The 19,412-nt window shown below is 42.9% G+C and overlaps 1 protein-coding gene across 3 annotated transcripts in view; it reads left to right on the top strand.

The window, feature by feature from the left end:
* Positions 1 to 5,637, top strand: part of GAK (cyclin G associated kinase) — a 67,630-nt gene extending 61,993 nt beyond the window's left edge. For 2 of the 3 annotated variants that reach the window (XM_071424635.1, XM_071424637.1), the window contains one exon: positions 104 to 5,637. In XM_071424635.1, coding sequence (XP_071280736.1) covers positions 104 to 205 — 102 coding nt within the window. In that variant the 3' untranslated portion in view covers positions 206 to 5,637. The remainder of the gene's footprint in view (positions 1 to 103) is intronic. The other variant, XR_011678852.1, reaches the window with a different exon arrangement.
* The last annotated feature ends 13,775 nt before the right edge of the window (positions 5,638 to 19,412 follow it).

The raw sequence follows: 19,412 nt of genomic DNA, 5'->3' as shown, positions 1-19,412 counted from the left end.
CTGTAGCTGCTGAATAAGACAGCAAATATAAAAGGATGGGATCTTTTTTAAAGACCTAATTTCTAATGCTTTTATGCTTATGGTGCATTCTCTTTGTTCCCAGGCCACAGGACAACCCTACGAGCAATATGCCAAAATGATCTTCATGGAATTGAATGATGCATGGTCAGAGTTTGAAAACCAGGGATCGAAGTCCCTTTTCTGAAACTTCACCTTTCACAGAACTGCTTCCAGGAACTGGAGCTGATCATTGTTATGACTTTATTGCGCCTGAGATTTATGAAGCGCTTTTCCACAATTTCAGCACAGTTTCTAGTTATGCACTTAAATGTGGGGATGTATTTTGTAAGATGTAGAGTACAAAGCATTACATAGATGCATTAAGAAAAAAGCTGCTGAAGAAATCACAGTCTGCTGAAGAAATCACAGGGAGTAAAGGTTTCTCTTCAGTTTTGTATAAGAAAAATAGAATTTGAATGAAGCTAAGTAATATGTGATAGGCTAGTATTAGTTATAAATCATTCCAACTTAAATGATCTTTGCTGTACCTCTACCGTCCCAAATTTGTCTGTTACTTTGAGTAGTTTTGTGATTCAATTTTGATATTTGGTGCCTGTTGCCTTCTTCAAAGTGCTTTAGTTAGCAGCAGTGAATTTGCTTGGCTTATCTCAAACCTAAGGGTGTATATTTTTTTCTGTATTTTATATAATCAATCTGATAATCATTCTGTAAATAATGTTTTCTGGTAATATCTGTGTTCTTTACAATAGAGTAACAGTTGTTTAGCCAAAAAGACAGCACATGTGAGAAAGTCAGACAGGGTTGTTCTTGATTTTTTTTTTCTTTTCACTTTTTTTTTTTTTTTTTTAATATATCATGAATCTAAAAAGAAATTTTGACTCTGAGGTCTGCATGTTCCTGCTGTTCTGTTTATTTATTGCAGTAGTCTGACCTGTGCTTATTTTCCTAGTTCTTTAAATGGTGTCTTCTGTTTCTGAATTCAGTGGAATGTTCCTTTCATTGCACTTCAAATACTCTGACAGAAATAATTTTACTCTGAAACTTGAAGCGTGAACACAAACCTTTTACTGTACTTTGATTTGTCTGAGTATTAAATCACTCATTATCATCTGGTGAGCATTTAAAGTGCTTTAACAAACATTTTGTTGCATGTTTGAACTTGTGTATTTTTGAGATACGCATGGCATCAGTGCATGTGAAAACATGGTGTGTCTTGGTATACTGTTGATTTTCTGCTCACCTATTTCCATGCACTTCTTAGTGCAAGATGAGTAGAGACACAGCTTGGTAACAAAACTTACCATGTTTTCTCATTCCCTGTTCAGAAGGCACTTTTTCACTAGTGCTAGGGTGGATGATGCAAACAACCAATGACTGTTATACTCTGTGTAATAACAAAATGCAGTTTTCATATCAAGTTTGAAAATGTTGAAAATTAGCTATTAAATCTTCAGCAGCAGTCTCCTGAAACTGGACAGTTGGGCATTCAAGGGGATATTTTGATCACTTGCCTTTTTATACGTTTTGCATGCTTAACTGAGAGGGAAGCCGTATTATTAGCAGAGGTAACTGTTCAGCTGAGCAACATCTGAACAGGAAACATGAGATTCTAATGCCACCTGAAAGGTGCATTGGATGAGATTTTCCACTGCTGCACCAGCCCAAGAGCTGGTGGGTTAGAGACTGCTGAACACTTGCAATGTCTAGTCTCTAACTCTGATATAACACAGTTACTTATTAACCTCTGATCAAAGGTTTTGTTTGTGTATATTTGCATATATATTAAGCTGCTGTGATTTTTCTTTTTGTTTTAAGGTGAAGCTAAGATCAGTTATGAATCAGGAAGGTTATATATTATTCATAGCTGCTGTTGTATTTCAGTTACTGCTTTGAAGCAGTCTTAAATCTCAGTAGATTTCTTTATAGATGTATGTAACTTGCTGTCTGACTTAAAGTAAGAGTTAATCTTTTTTCCTTCAGATACTTCATTAATTCCTTGTGTATGTGTTCTGCAACCATGGAAATTAAAGGCTTCTGCTGGTAGGATAGGTTTGTGGGAGACCTTTTTACAGTTCTAGGGCAAATGTTATCTAGGAATAGGTTTCAAAAGACAAACACAGATATATAATGACTTTGACTGTAGTGCTATATACAATTGAGAGATAAAGCATTTCTAAGGGGGCTGCTTAGAATAAGGAAGGACTGCTTTAAAAACCCATTCAGCATGTATAGGCAACTTAATTTTAAGGCATACATTTTTAATTGCTCTTTTCTTGAAATATGTGTTTAAAAATTAAAACATGAAAGTTGGGAGGAAAATATCTTCCTCTGCTTTGTGTATTTGGTAGCATTTTCTGGATGACGTCTACATTACGCTTTTTAAAATTTCTCTACTCTTGCTTGCAAAATTTTCTTGGAACATCAGAGAAGAACCTTAGATGTGATTTTAAGTTAGCAGGGAAAACATGAGTGCAAGTATTTTACCTGGAACTGAAGATCTCTTGAAATTAGCTCTCTCTTTTAAAAATTATGGAAATTCAAGAAGTTTGGCTATGGATTCTTCCAAGAGCCATTACATAATTACTGAAACTTCAGTCAGGTTGACAGAGCTGCTCAGCTTATTTTATGGCTTAGTCAGCTCTAGTTCTGTGGGGGAACTGGCTGATTTATCTGCCCTGCTCCTTTCTGCATAATTCAATTTTGCTGCTAAGAATCTGGGAGAAGCTTGGTTTGGGAAACTGATAAATCTTGACAATGAAACTATTTTGGATGGGATGTTTCGATTTTGGTTTTATTTTTTGTAATTGTGCCATTTCTCTGTGTTACATACAAGAATGTGCAAACAGTGGGGATTTCATTAAGATTCTGTAAGCAAACTGTAATTTGGAAATTAAAAAAAGTTCAAGTGGTGAATATGAACATAATAAATGGAAGTTTTGTTTTCTGTGCAACACAAAGCAGCATGAGGACCACCTAAGGTGTTTCTTAGTGTAAGGCATATATATTAAGTACAAGAACCTGGGAAGAGAGAAGTTAAAGTATATTTCATATAAATATTATTGAGTATTAATGTTGCTTTTGTAGGAGATGGTAATTTGGAAGAAAAAAGTCCAGCAGTTCTATGAATTCATCTTAAAACAGTAATAAAGAATGGTAGACAATCTGGGAATTAGGGCTTTTCAACCTTTTGATTTGTACTTGGTCTTTAATTGTCTGTCTGCTGTATGAGCTAGGAGTGCACTCAAATGAGAACACACATATTTCACTGTAGTTGTATTCTTAGTGTCCACAAATTGAAAAGCTTTTATAGAGCAGGCTTCAGAAAAAAATGATTAATCAGAGATTTAGCTAGATTCTCTCTTTGCTTAAAATCTTTATTTTCCATTCATGTTAATTGTGCATTGCACAGTTAAGTTTTGAAGTGTTGAAGCCACAACCTGAAAGCTGAACTTTATATCTGCTTCTGCTGCCTGTGAAGCTTGAAGGTGAGGTCACCAGGTGTTACCTGCAGGTTGATACTCTGCACACATGCATGTGCTCCAAGGATATGCATGAGGCACTTGAGGTTCTCTTATGAAGCACCTCCTTGACTCTTGCAGCAAGTCATGGTGCCTGCTGCCCTGTGTTGGTTGTTCCTCTGTCTGGTAACAACACCTGACTAATGTCATATATTGTTTGCAGCCTACCAGGGCTCACTTTACAAAACTAAGTATGCTGAGATGGTTAGCGCAAGAAAAAGAAAACAGCACAAAATAGATTGAAGGAAGAGTAGAGAAAAACACCAGGGCTCTAAAGTACATCTGAAATTCTGAAATATTGTTTTCTAATTCTCTCTCCACTGACATATTGCTACCTACCTCTGCAACAGAGTAGGTGTAGACTAGTAGAGTGAACCTAGTTTGCAGCCTCCTTTCCATCCCTTTTAGAACACTGCTGACTGACTGTAACAAGTTGGAGTACCCCCCCCCCCCCAGCAAAGTTTATATAAAGCAGATTTTAAAAATGTTTGGGCAGGTTTCCACTAGGTTTTTTTTAATTACAAATTACATGTGTTACATTGCTGTTGGATCTGGAGTCCAGCAAAATAAGTTTTAAAACAGCGATCTATGAAGGAGAATTGGTGTTAAGAGTGTGTGGCTGGAGTCTGCCTAATAGAAGCAAGTGATGTATTTTAACTGGAGGAAATCAGTTGGTGTCTTCAACCTCAGGCTTGCCTTCTTGGTGTTTCCTTGTGCTGTCGGAGTTCCTTAGAAGCAGCAAAGAGTGTTCATGGTTAGTTAGACATAAAGCCTGGAAGGAAAAGGTCCTCAGCATTGTTAGTTGGGTCAAGTTCTGCTATTTTGCTAATCAGTGGTAGCTTCTTCAGCAAGTACAGAACAGAAAACCTCCAAAAGTGCTGATGAAGTACATTTTCTTGGAACAGTGGCAGAGTCCTTGGTGTTGTACTTGTGAAGGTAATTAGTGCTCATGAAAAATGCCTCGTTTACCTCCATGTTCTTGGTAGTTCTGGACAATTCATCCCATTTTGTCTTGCCAAGCACAGAGCAACAGTTAGTTTGTGAAAGCTGTATGCACAAGGTCAATTTTTTGCACAAACCAAAGCAAAGGAGTTTGAGCATGACAGAAATCTCATCAGGCCTTTGGGGCTGCTGAGTTCTGTGCACCATTCCACTTCCCGAGGCCAGGCTGCAGTTTTCCCAGCAATGGCAGTGTGTTTGCATACTTGCTGGCCTCTGCACTCACTGCTGCTCACAGAAGTGTTTTCAGGAATAACATAAATGTGGAAACCTTGTTGCTTCTTAGCTGTGTCCTTAATTGTCAAACAATTGCAATGTAACGGCTGCTTTGTAAATAAGTTCAAATTAATCTTGTATGACTCAGTTGACACTTTCTGTCAAGAACTTGCAGGTGATTGACCTGGGAAAGCTGTAAAAGGAATGTATCATTTCCCACCCTTTGAGTCTGTCCCTGGTGCAGAGCAGCTCTCGCACCCAGAAGCTCAATAATGAGGAGCTGAGCTCTGGTTCTGAACTTGATGAATCTTGCAATGCTTGCTTACTCTCTCTTTGGGTGAGCTTATTGTGGACTGCAGCTTAGACTGCATTAAGCTTCCAATATATGCTCCAAAAATATGAATTCAGTACTTTTTATGAAGGATACATGTTGTCATAGAAGCTTTTATTACCAAAAGGGGATTAAGAGGCATCGTGGGAACTCCCAAAACTCTAGTGGAATGTACTGTATATTTGCAATGTAGATTTCTAGAAGTGATTGTCATCTCTCATAAGGTCTTGGCTTGCTCTGAGGTCCTTGTTGTATCTACCTGTCGTTGTGATTGTACTTTCAATACCTGTGTTTTTTTCTGATTTGGAGTGTGTGGAAGGACAGAACAGACACTCAGTTCCTGGTTTTGCCATCTTTCAGGAAATGCAATGTACTGTGTAATTTTGCTACTAGTGAAATGAAACTTATACCTGTATGTATATAAGGTAAAATAGTCAAATTAAGCCTTGTTTAAAAGTAGATTTAATGTTTAGTACAATGTCCTTGAACAGAATATTTTGCTTTGAAATGTATTACAATTTAACCAGCGATCAATTAAAACAAACAAAATAACTTTGTCTATTTCCTTCTTTACCAAGAGAGAAACGGCCTGAACACCTGAAGTATTTCCACTGTGTCTTCCAGAACAGTATGCAAATGTTAGAGAAGTGGTTCTCGTTGTGTTCAGGTTGACTGAACGTGTTAGGAGCTGAGTGGCTCTTGAGAAGTGTCTCTTCTGTTGGAGAGGGTCGCTGCACTGTGCCTGGGGTTTGGCAGCTGCATTTTCCAAGTGCAGCGTTGGGATGAGTGGGTTCTTGCACAGGAGCTGCTGCAGTGCTTTTCCATTGCCCAAGGGAAGCTCTGGCCTAAGTGTGTAGCAGTGATCAAAAGGGAAGAGAACAGGAGCACATGGACTGAGGCAGGAGAGGGGAATATGAGCAGCCTGTAGTGATGGTGGGGGGACACATCTGGTAATGAAGAACTGCAGATGGCAGGAATCTTAGGGAATGTGGCATGGCAAAGGGTGAGCTTCTGCTAGGAGCATAGTGACAAGGTGCCCAGAAGCATCTTGACTCTACTCTGCAACAAGAATGGGCCAGCAGGATCTTTCATAGGTGGGAACAAGCCACTTGGTGACATTGAGAAAGTTTCTTTAAAAGCTAAAACCATAAAAGTACAGGAATACCATTGGTGCTCCCCAAGGAGAAGGGTAAACTCTTAGGCAGAGGCCATTGCTACTGGATAATGTTTTTCATATTCTGCTTACTACTTTGAATAATCTGTTGTGTTTACAAGAATTTGTGATAGATTACTCAGTGCCAAGATGCTTAAAGACCTTTCGCCTTGTATCACATACAAAACATGCTAGAACTTCTGCTGCTGATCAGTTTTTTCCGAACATGCAAAGTTGCTGAAAAATGTATTGATACTTACTTCTGGTCCTTCACCTCTGCAGCAAAGGAGGATAATGTTAGTCAAGTGCATCTTTCTATGCCGTATGCAAGGCTTTTGGCTACTCTGATGTGAGTTTAGAAAGACTTGAGTTGGGAGAACACAGCAAACAGAAATCCTGAAGAGTCAACCTACCAAGCATCAGTAATTACACCAGGTAAGCAGAATGCATTACAAAGAGTTAGCAGGGCCATAAATTCAATATCAAGCAAAGCACACAAAACAAAGTGAATGAGGATTAAAAGAAGGCAGCAGAAACGCTCTGTGTACTGCAGTGTGCAGAGCAGCCTGTAGCAATCAAAGCCTTCCAAGTCTGCAATTGTAGACACCTGACCTGGGTACTGTAATGCTGGAGAGGATATGGTTTTCCCTGCCTCAGCACTGCCTCTCTTATGAGGTAAGAGAAAGACTTCTGGTAGATTTTCGGGCAAAACACTGAAAATGGGAAAATTAAGCATGTAGGTAGGTGAAGACTTGATCTAGAAGGATCCCTTCTAGTACAAACTTACAAGGAACTCCTCATCCTTAATTAGTAAAGCTGCTGGCTGTTCTCCTGGAGTGGCTTCAGCTCCTAGTCAAAGCTCTGGACATACACACAAAATAATGGCTGTGAAATTTTCTGGGATAAAATGGTGCTGGCAGACCCAGCCATTATTAACTGGTGAACTGCAATGCTTGTTTCTTTGTGCATGGCTCTGGTGAGGAGCAGGACAGCACAACTGCAGGAGATGGGATTGTCAGTGCACTGCAGCCCTGACCGCATGCAACGTGTCCAGCATGCTTCTAACGTGCCAGAAGAAATGTGAAGAAAGCTCATCCAGCTTGCTCAGGAAGCTGATTTAAAGTACAAGCCTTGGTTTGCATAGCAGGGATGTTGCTGTGTGTGCTGTGAATCACTGAGTGTTCCATAAGCGTTGAGTTTGGTACTCCTGCTGGGTCTGCTCCTCTCCTGATCCCTGCTAGCCTAGTACTGTCTGTCTCATTATGAAATTCCAAAATACTGATGACAGCATTCCTAGAAGCTGTTAGAGAAAGAACAACACTTCTCTCTTCCTGACAACTCCAAGATTTCATCTTTCTGGAGTTTCTAAAGCAATGGATTCACTAGACTTCATGTGGAAACTGGCTTCCAGCAAAGCAGAGCCAGAAACTGTTCTATAACTAGAAACCAGACCGGCAGCAGTTAGCTCTCCCTTTCTTGCTGCACACCTGCTCCATCCACATCCTAGTGGTGGCTCACCGTAGAGGCAGATGAGGTGCCAGGTTCTGTTCTAGGGATGTATGAACCACAAGAACTGGACTCCTACATGTTTTTTCAATGGATTGAATTAAGGCTGTTGAACCTACTGTATATTCTATCTCATTTCACACTGAGATATTTTTATATACTGTGGCTAAATTTGCCTCTCATGCCTTTACTGACTCATCATGGAACCAGGGATGAATGCAGAGTTTTTTTAATTTTCATTTTATTACCAATATTTGGGGTTTTTTCTCAGCTATCTTCACTATGGGAGCTGCCCTCCCTTTTTCTCCCCTCACTCACTTCTCCTCACTAGGCTTTTCTGCTGCTCCTACCACCATGAGCCTAACATCTATTAGACCTGGAAACTCCTCACCTGCTTCCGTGCACACACTGCAGCTGCTTCCCCACACGTGCAAGGTATGAGCCTCTGTCAGATCTCTATTTCTTTTTCCATGTGTGGGACTTCATGAAGACCACATCTCCTGTGGAGGGTTAAACTGCAATTGTTTACCATCTCCAGATATATAAAAGAATGTTTGTGGGTTTCTTATAAAATCTTTCCAGGAACTAATGCAAGGGGGAGAGGCAGAAGGGACATAATTCTCTGCCAGGTAGCCCCTTGTGGTGGGTGGCAACTGCATTGCTCCCCTGAGTAAAATGCACCTGGTTTCATGTGGAATTATTTATCGCCAGTAATCATGTTTCTTTATTTTGATTGCCATCTGCTGGCAGAATGATGTGTTCATCACCATTTCACACTTGTGCCACATAGAGGTTTTTTCATACTAAGCATTTTGAATGTGTTTGTGTAGTTTGTGCATATTGCAATGAAGAGCTGCTTTTGGATGTCTGAATTCACAGGCTGATAATGCCCGAGGAAGAGCTCGCAACCCATGAGAGCAGATGCTCCACTAAGTGGACAGAAGCAAGTAATCTATGCTGGAGAATGAGGAAGAGGAGATATGCACCACAGGAGTCTTGGAACTTCAGGTGGGGATGGACACACAGACTGGAAGCAGCGTAGGAGAGCAAGGGGCTGGGCAGTCAGCATCCAGGTAGATCCCAGGGCTGTGCCCTGCATGTGCTCAGCCTCTGGTGAGGAGGTGTGACCTCAGCACAGACACACAGTATTTAGAGTGCAGGTACTCAGACAGCTGCAGTGGGAGGAAGAAACCCAAAGATTCCAGACAGTGCAAACAGCTGTACTGTCCTAACACCTGCTCTGAGTACAGGAGGCTGTAAAATGAGGCTCTGACAGTTCGGCCCAGGCTGCTTCACGCGTGGGGAGGTTGTTGAGGTGACTGGGTGTGAGGTTACCAGGTGACTGCAAAGGGCACCTGCCTGCACAGCCCAGCACTAGACCAGGGTTAGCACCCTTAACAAGTGCTCTCATAGAAAGGCCCATCTCTCACCACTGTTCCTGTGCCCCACCATGAATGCCACAAAATTCATCTGGTCAGCATCTTGAATACTCAAACTCAAGCTCTTGAATCAAGTTCTGTCCTGGAATGTTTCCTGTCTGAAAAAAAATGTCCACAGGTTCAAAGGAAAATTTATATGCATTTATTAATCCCTGCGCAGGATGGTATAAAACTCAGCCCAAATGACAACAATTCAATAGGATTTAATACCAACAAGACCTCAAAAGCAAAGTTTGAGTTTTACCTGGATGAATGACTGGAAACTGCATCTTTAATATGATCAAGCACCTTGTGTAAGGTAAATAAAATCAGATGACTTTCAACTTTTATTTCCATTGCTGTGAAGTGTAATGTGTCTGCTTCAAATGAGAAAATATAAATGCTGTTCTTTAATTTCAGTGCTATGCAAATAGTATTATAAGATTACTCCAGATGCTGGAAGATCAGAATCTGCTGCATTTGTCAGCAGATCTTTAGCACAGACTGGAATTCCTGTTGCTGTGACCCATGGTGGCATTTAATACTTCATATCCTTTTCCACAGACAGACAGAAATGCAAATACATTTCCCAAAGACATATTTCCTGGCAGTGTTTGCAGTTTCTGCAGAAGCATCCACAGAAGGAGATGTTAGAAGACCACGCTCTTATCCAGAATTGTGAAATGCAGCTCCAGTTCTGCAGAGCAGGGGTGTACCTCTGTATTCCCTAACAGGAAAAAGGCTGCATCAGTTTTCATGTCCACCACTGGACAATGCACAGGAGAAGGCACACACCTGCCTTCTGTGCCAGCTTTGTCCTCCAGACCCACCCCTGCATTTTCTTCCAGGAAGTCACTCAAGTTCAAGGTAAAGAAAATCAAGCAAGTTTTCCTTACCTTTTGAGTTTTCCCTCTATATTGCTCTCCTGGGATGCCACCTGTAGGACTGAGTCCATCTCTGTAGCCCTCAATATAAGGATATGGACCTGTGGGAGTGAATTCCAAGGAGGCCACAGAGATGATCAGAGGGCTGAAGCAGCTCTCCTTTGAAGAGCTGGGATTGTTCAGCATGAAAAGAGAAGGCTCTGAGGTGACCTCATAGTGGTCTTCCAGCACCTAAAGGGGGCTTATAAAAAGGAGGAAAAGAGGCTTGTGGAAAGAGCATATAGTGACAGGACAAGGAACAGGAATTTTCTTGGAGCTGAAGAACCTGGACATATCCTGGCTTTATCTTGGGCACAGCATTGCTCCTGAGCTGGCTTCTCCAACATAGGGAAAAGAGCAAAAATTTTGTCCTAAAAGTACAATGCTCTGTTTATAGCACTGGTTACTTCATAATATCTTGCCTTATCCCTTCCTGTATATTGTTCATGGGCATTTCACAGCATTTTCCTGGAAAATGTTTTGTGGATAATGGTTGCTATTTTTCTTCTTGTTCTTGGGTATTTTTATGGAGACCTGTGTATATATCAACCTTGCACATACTGGTAGGTTATATGTTCTTTTCTGCTCTGGGTCCAGAGGGTTAATTATACCATGATTATTCAGGTCTGTTTTTCCTCTATATAAGGCACAATTTCTTAGGAAGGAAGAACAACACAATTAGCACAAGCTAAACAAAACTTACACTAAAAGGCATTTGAGGCAATATCTCAAAAAAAAAAAGCTCTAAGCCACAGGACAAGAGCAGGCACCGACCATCAGACAATTTTGGTGTTGCAGCTAAGACAAGCTAGGCAAAAAGTTGCTAAGGTAAATTGCAAGTGATGCATCTTAACATGCATTTTGCACCAATGGCCAAAATCAAGCAAAGATAGATTTAAGGCCTGACAACTTGAGGTCTAGTAAAGCAATGTTTTGAAGCTCAAGATCTGCTTTTAGTGTGGCTGAACTACAAGGTTACAATTTCTAGGTGAGAAAAGGCAAATCCAAGGCCTCTTTGATATGAAAGGTATGAAATGTCAGAAATCCTGTTTTCAGTGATTTGTTCGTGGAGAGCAAACATATGCTTTATTCTGTAAGGAATTTCCAAGAGTTACGAGGAGTTAAGTCCTTGAAACAACCTATGGTACTGTGGACTTTGCAATGGGAGGTCAGTACTTCTGATAACTTAGGCAGCTTCTAAAAAATCCAAGGTTTTTAGATTCTAGTGCCTTTAGTAAGGGTGCTATGGCCTATGTATTTCATATTTCCTGATATTTGACTGTGTTTGAAATAATGTTTGCCCTTGTTTTACACATCCAGTTATCGATGCTAAAGCAATTTATTTTTGGAGAAGTAAGCATGAACAAGAAAGCAGCCTGGCACTCTAGGCAAATATGTGCTGAGGCAGAGCTTTGTTTTCAGGTATGCGTCTTTTGCAGAATTATCTGCTTACCTATCTCTGCAACTCCAATGTCAGAGTAATCTGAAATAGCTGATTTATCTATTTTCCTCACTATGGAATTGTTTGAATTCTGAAGGCATTCCCCTGGCATTAAGTACTGCTGCAGTCATGCCTCCACTTATCTCCTTAGCTTTAACTCAGGTTTCCACAGCAGTGACTGGCCAGTGCTGCCTGGTTTGGGCAGATGTGTCTCTGGGGACATGTGGACACCGTGTTACTGGTGCCACCTGGGCTGTGCTCCCAAGCCAGGCCCGGGAGTGGGTCTGCATGAGGCCACAAGCCTTCATGGAGGACAAAGAGGATTTCTGTGGCATTAGCAAAGTGCAGCCTTCCCAGCAGGAGAGTTTAGTAAGAAAATTATGCTTTCCATTTCTGCTTCTTGCTAAAGGGCAGAATAAATATTGATGTGCTAGTAAGGTCCAGCTGAGCTGTCTGAATAATCCTCTAATAAATTGTACAATAAAGAAGTGAATTCAGTAGGAGATCGGCTGTTTACACTGGTGTGTAATTGATCTCCAGCAAATAACACATGCAGTTAGAATCTTTCTTGCTTTTAATATGGACATTTCAGCCCTGGGGACATGGAGGATGAGATGGCACAAGCCATTCCCTGCTCCTCGACTTGTAATATCATAGTTTGCAAAGCCACCAGGAGCAGGAGCAGTGGGAGCCACTGCTGGCCAGTTGAACCCTGAGGCTCTGCATGGGCAGCATGCAGCTACACAGGCCAGGGACTGATGTCTGGCAGAAATACCTCACTAGGCAGAACTGGTTCTGCTCCTGCTGCTGCAGCCTCAACATCAGGAGCTGACAAGGGAGCTGGCTCTGTGTTGCTGCAGGGGAACTGTGTGCAGGAGCTTCATCCAGGGCTAACAGGCTGCTGAAGGAAGAAGGGCAGCTCTGGGGTTCTGGATACCTGCTGTGGTCTTGGACCTCTGACTTCAGAGCAAACTTTCTGAAAACAAGGCACACGATAGCTGGGAATGTGCACACTGCTTCCTCAGAGATCCTGAAAGAGATCCACCGCTGTTTCCCCCGATATACCTCATACTTGGCCAGGAGGCAGAGGTACCTGCCTGTCCTGTCCTGGACAGGAAATCCTGTCCAAATGTCTTGGAGAGGCCTGCCCCTGCTCTTCTTCCTGTCACAGCAGCTACAAGGCAAGGGACACAATGTTCTCCTTACAGTCCAAAGTTTCACTTCTCAAGTCTTCTACACACCTTCTGCAACAGACCCACCTCTGTGTCACATAACAGCACAAGAGGCCCTGCTGCTCACCCTGTTTTTTCCTTGGTACCACGGAGGGATAGGCACTTCCCACATGCTTCCCTCGCGCTGCCTAGCCTGTGACAGCCATGCTGAGCTGCAGGGCACCACACCTTTTACAGCTTCTCACCCTCTGCTGAGGAGCTGCCCTGGCGCTGGGCTTTGGCCGCAGGGTTTGTGCCTAGCAGTGAGCACTGCTTGTGCTTTGGCCCCAGGACGGGTTTTACGTGCGTCCTTCGGAGTCCTGGAGCGTGTCTGTGTGAAAGGCTTGTTGGGCTGCAAGCGATGGCGAGCCCGGGTCGCTGCCCGCTGTCAGGGGAGGCGGTGACAGCCCGCCCGTCCGGCCATCGCACAGCGCGGCGGTCTGCCTCCTCCGGAGGGCACCGCCCCAGCCTGCCGGCGAGCAGAAAGAAGCCTTGGGGATGCAGAGCACGTTGCCATACGCATGGCCAGTTTCAGTGCTAGGAAGGCTTTATTTAGAGCCTGTGAAATGAGATAAGCCAGACAGCGTTGTGTTGGTATCAGTAGACGAAAGAACTGAAAGTAAGGGCTCTGCATAACACCACCAACAAAAAAAAAGATGTATCGAGTCTGATGTTAGATGATTCATAAAATAATTAGCGTTTCCAAGTGTGTCCTAATTTCAGACAAAAATGAAAATACAACAAGATGAGCAGAAAATGATGGGTTATGCTTTTAGAACAAGGCACTTTAATTGAGCCAGATGGGCCCAGATGTTTCCTCACACTCTGACTGAAATGATCACCTATTCAGAGAGATATGTTGTGGGAGAAACTGTAACAAAGATGCAAGAGGAAATTTTCCACAAGCAATGAATACATTAAGGAGACTTGAGGCAGCTCTTACTGCTCTAGTGAGGCTAATTGTGTATGAAAATAGGAACATTTCATACTGACTTAAAGAGGCGCTTGCTGCTGCTAATGCTTCAGCTTGTATTTTGATCCAAGAAAGACTTAATAATCACTCTCCTCTCTCATCAACTAGTTCTGATTCCAGGTCTCCTTTTGGTCATCTGCTCTTTCTGTTCCTGGTTAATGCAAGTTAATCTCCCCTCTCTGTGCTTCAGCTTTCCTGATAACAGTGATAACATTGGTAACAGTGGCTGCTTGTCTTCGAACCTGCTTTTAGAGTATCAGTTTGAAGTTACACCCGTGAGAAATGATTTTATATAGTTGCAACATTTGACATAATCAACCTAACCAGAGATCTCTAAAGAGAGTCTCACACTGTGAAGGCCTCCCTTCTTCCCTGCAGATGCATTTGAAACTGCCAAGGGATTCTGTGTTTGTGGGGAGGTGTAAAGCATGTGTGCACTTATGCAGATGTGCCCACACAAGAAAATGGAAATTTAAGATGATAAAACTAGGAGACTATTTGGTATTAGGAAGATATTGCGGCCATCAGGTCTGGAATGGGTCTGGTGATCCTTGTTCTGTCTGTCCCGAGTGCTCCCTTGTTCCCTGCACTCCACCTCACCCTCTTGGCTGCAGTCAGTCACAGTGGTATGAGAGAGTAGGCTTGGTTTATTTTTCTGCTCAGGTTTGCTTTATTTTTTGGCTGTGGTGCTCAGGTGCACAGCTGTGTGGAAGCTGTCCTTGGACAGCCCTGAGTGCATAGCTCAGTATCCTGTAACTTGATCCTCTGCTTTGTTGTCCTTGTCCTTCCCTTTCACAGCTCAATCCCCTCTCAGATAAGAACATACAAAAATGACATAACAGGGGGGTGGCTGGGAAAGTGAGGAAACCAAGTTCATCACTGGGAGAGTCTTTAATGGAAAACTCACCAATCTGGGAGCCAAATCCCTTCCTCTAAATACTCTCAGAGTGAGGAAAGGGGGTCTCCCACCTGGCCTGATCTTCAAAGTGCTCCACTGTCAGCCTCTGCACTGGATCTGTGGCTCTTGGAGCCCCACCACATACATAGAAGGAACTGATGGGCCTTGGATGACTTGGGGTAGGGCCTCTGTCTCTTCAGAGATGTTCACTGGGAGCTGTGTACCCCTTCTCCATCAGCTGTATCTCAGTCTAGCTCAGCTGGAAAGGAAGACAGGGTATAATTTTTTAGTATTATGCTAATTAACATTATAGAGCAATGTTTCTCTCTCAGGTGCACCTGACCCAGCTCCTGCACTGTTAGGAACTAGTTTCTGCTCAGGCTGCAGAGCAAAAACCTCCAATGAGATCTAGTGATTCCTTCTCTTCCTTGTATGATGAAAGGGTTAGTCCCAGGGACCTGGGTTTGCTTTACAGCCAAACAGGAGACTGCTCCCTGTGACTAACTTAGGGCAGCAGGCTTCTCTCCACACGCCTCAAACGCTGTTGCAGAATGGCAGAGGACCTTCACAAACACAGCATCTGAGATAGTGCTTGAGGCATGAGAAGCTGCTGCATCCATCAAACACAACCCGGTTCTTCTTGGGAAGGGATTCATAAAAGGAGGGCAGTGGAGAGCTGGACAGCAGTACCAACAAACATTTCTCTGGAGGCTTGTTCCTCCTCAGCTTGGCCCGTTTTCTCTGAGCTCCCAGTGTGCACAATTGGTGTTCTGATGCTTGCTGTGAAGGCCTGTTTGCACATCTCAAATTGTCTAGAGTTGTACCAGTAGCATAATAGTCCCCAAGGTGAATTTTCTTATTGGTTCTATTCTTCATATAAGAAAAGCCTAAAGTCATTTCTCAAATCTTTAGCGATGCTCTGGATCCCTGTATTGTGGATTAACCACTGAGAGTCCCAGTGGGCAGAGCTCATACATATGTTCAGTTGTTTCAAGCAATGCCACAAGCACACAGCTGTTAAAAGAATAATCTTATGCAGGTAGTAACTCCTTACCATCCCCTCACACCTGTTACTTAGCTTACAAAATCTCCTTTCTGCTGATGGGAATAAAGAGCATTTGTTTTTCCCCCCTTTTCAGTAGGTTTCTGGGTAGGAGTTAGTTGTGCAGAAACAAAAATTACACAATTTCCTGGCCTGATTTTGGTGTAGGAGGCAGTACCCGCCCCACGCTCTCCCTGGGCAGCTGCAGCACAGAGTGGCTCAGAAAAACGCAGCTGGGAGGAGGGAGGGAGGGAGGGAGGGAGGTGTAAAGGCTCCCTGGGCATCCTCAGGCACTATAGCTGCACAGAGACATAAACCTGCCTTGAAGCATGCCTTGGTAGATGTTTACCCTCAGCTATTGCTACCACTGGACCTCAGAAATGAGGGATATTCATTTAGGAAACAGACCTCTCTGGGTAACCACCAATCCTTCCTTAAGCTGTTCTCCTACAATGCACAGAAGTGCGTGAACCACAGCTCCCAAATGCAGAGTGCTTTTTGCATGAACCCTGGGATATGGGAACATTGCTCCCTCAGCTTTGGCAACCCAAATGCAACCTTACTGATGATCTGGATAACCTCTCCCTTGTGACTGCATCACAAGCTTTCCTTGGTTTTGTTTTTTTTTCCCTTGGACATAGAAGGCAGTGAGAAGATGAGATAAAGACAAATTGCAGTGCTGTGAGACACAGTGGTTCCTCAGTAGATTCACAGAAACTCTCCCAGGAGTGAAAAAGCTGTTCTCAGATCTCTGGTTTATGTTGGTGTTTGAGCACTTAGCATATGTGATACTGCAAGAGTCACTGAATCCTAATCAAAGCAACTTTCAGAAAGAGAGAAGCTGCTTGACAATGAATCTGGGCACCAGGGGTTCAGGCATTTTAAACCCTGGCATTTGGCAGCTGTTTCCTGGAGGGACTGCTCTAGGGGATCTGGTATTTCAGAGAACTCCTTTCAAAGCAAGAGTCAGTTGTTAAACCAGGCACGGGGGAGTGAATATTTATTCAACCTTAGCTCTGCCCCTTTGAGCGTGACACAGCAGTTCCCTAGTGTGAACATCCACCTGCTGTCAAATTACCTGCTGCAGCTTGGACAGGGAGTTCTGTTCACAGAAGTCCTAGGAAGAAGTTTTCCCTATGCTGAAAACACTGCATTCTGCCTCCTTGAAGCACAGAAACAAGCAAGAATGTATTCAGGCACTCTAGTTTCTTCCAAATATATGTACATCCCACCATTGCTGGTAAAGGAATTGAATTACCTCACTGGGTATAAACACAGGTTCTTGGGGTTTTTTGGAGAGAGGCTATGCACTCTCTGGCCTGGAGATGAGGCAACTCCCTGAGACAAAGCGTACATGTCCCCCTCCCACTGTCCCACCATCACAGGGACTTTCAGCACCTGGAAGAAAATATGCCTGAGCACCTCTACCAGAAACACATTTCTGAGGGTTCCCCTGAGGAGAAACCCCCCTGGTTTGGGTCAATGCTGCTTTCTGCATTTTGCAAACAACTATTGTAAGGATGTGACTTATTTGTGTGTACCACCTGAAACAAGTCAAGTGCCCTCCAAAACATCAGAGAAACCTTTGCCATCCTGGATTATCTGTGCAACCAACCCCCAACAGATCCTGCTCTAACAACAGCATCCTGTCTTCCTCCTTTTTCTCTGTCAGGTCTAACAGTTAGTAGATATGGGAGTTCTTCTGTCTCAACAATATGATAATCATTCTCTCTCTGCCCTACTTCTAGGCTTTCTGGCATTCAGAAAGGTCAATAGTTCAATTCCTAAAGGAGCTGAATACATATTTCTTTTGTATCTGAAGAACTGAATAAAACAGAGGGTGTTGGGTTTTTTTTGAGACTGTATATTGGGGACAATCTAAAACTTTCTTGTTATTCTAGTTCCCCTGGCATAGCTGCAAAGAAGTTCTACCAGCAAAAAGCATCTTTTGCCAGCTGATGTATAGCATCTGTTTTGTCCATGGTTAACACACTTTTTAAACAACAGTCCTTTGTGAAAAGGAGGATGTAGCATCACTGTGCTGGAGGGGAGGGGTGTCAAACTGCCCAAGGAATTGGTGCAAGAAGGAGGAGCAGTGGGGAGTGCAAGAGGGCTCAAGCATGGGCTTGAGAGCCCCTGTGGACATACCCACAGCTGTGCCTTAGAGAGGATGCTGAGTGAAACTTCCTCAAGGACCTTTGGAGACTCTGACTGAGGCTGAATGGCATTAGTGCTGGTATGACATGTGTGCCATGGAACTAACTATCCTGCCTGGAAACTGCTACAAGCTGGAGGGAATTCATTTACTATGCCTTGATTTCTGTTCATCTGATTATGAGTTTCCTCAAGAGCAGGTTGTTCAGTGCCTGTTCCAACAAAAATCTGTCCCCAGTAAGGTTCATGGTATCTTCACACACCATACTGAGGGTAGCCACAACAGAGAGAGATGGTCAAAACATCACTTATGTTTGTTCAGACTGAGCAGGAAGGTGGAAAAATGCAGGTCACTCCACCCTAGTGGCGGGATGACTTGCTCTGCTTCCCTTGCATAGGTAAGAAGGAGAGAGGTTAGTGCCTACTGTTCTCACTCCAGTCTCAGCAGGCTTAACACCAACATGGTGATGACGCTAAATGTCAGGCAGTTTCATGAAGATGCAGATCATGTGCTGTTGTTTTAGCAGATTTCCCAGGCACTGGTCTCTGGATAAGAACTCTGTTCCAGGGGTTAGCTCAAGAGAAGGCAGACTTTGCAAAGAAACTGAACTTAGAAACTATGTATTAAAAATGAACTGTGCATTGCAGCAGGTGAATTGAAATGAATGCATTATAAATAATAAATAGAATAAATAGCATGTGATTTAAATCCTATAAATATAACAGAAGGGAATACTTGTGTACTGAACATTTTGAAATCTTGAAAATGTTAAAATACCACAGATGGGTAGCCAAACATTGCAGAGACTTCTGATGCAGCTCAATTTTTTTTACTTTGGTTTTACAAGTGCTAGTCTGGATTGTAGGCAGTTTGAGGGCAAAAAGCAAAAGCAAAAAAAAGTCTGCATTACTTCCATAGCTTCTTACTGAAGACCACATTCTCTGGTTCCTCTTTCCTCTTTGATCCAGCTTAAACTGAAGGTTTTAACATAATACTCATAATCCTTCAAAGAAATCTAAGACTCTGAAAGAAATGCAAACATTTATTGCCTTTGCTACTTTCCTACTTCCCTTTTTTGTATATGCAGCTTGGGATTAAAAGCAGCTGCTCTTGGTTTTTGTTTGCACAACACCCAAATCAGCAGATTTGGTCCATCTCTGGGTTTTCTATATTCTGCTGAAAAGCCTCATTTTCTAGGCAACCATCAAGCTTGCATTCCTGCAGGAGCCCAGACTGAATCTGCCTGCCTGAAGGCAGCAGCAGGTGCTTTGTTCTCCTTTCCCTCATGCCACTTCTAAAATGACACAGCTGTCCTTACAAGAGATCTCTGCTTCCATTTGTATCATCTGCACCAGCCTGGAAAGCCATTTATATTCCCACCGCTTGTACAAACATCTATATGGTAGTACTTACTGTATCCCATGGCAGGGGATTCTGTGATTCTGTGATTTTACTGCAATCCTTAAGCAAAATCTCAGGCACTCATATGAAAAGAACTGCCTTTAATGGGGGATCACTGTGCCCTTGAGGCTTTGTGAAATAAACTTCTGTTGTGTAGCGTAGTAAAACAAGAAGCTCTGAAAGCATTTCCCCATTGGTGCTACCTC

Source organism: Agelaius tricolor, unplaced genomic scaffold (assembly GCF_023055355.1).
Source record: "Agelaius tricolor isolate 1412-34295 unplaced genomic scaffold, bAgeTri1.0.p SCAF_4, whole genome shotgun sequence".
Classification (NCBI taxonomy): domain Eukaryota; kingdom Metazoa; phylum Chordata; class Aves; order Passeriformes; family Icteridae; genus Agelaius; species Agelaius tricolor.
The sequence above is the reverse complement of the archived record's forward strand: the minus strand, read 5'-3'. Positions and strand labels throughout refer to the sequence as shown.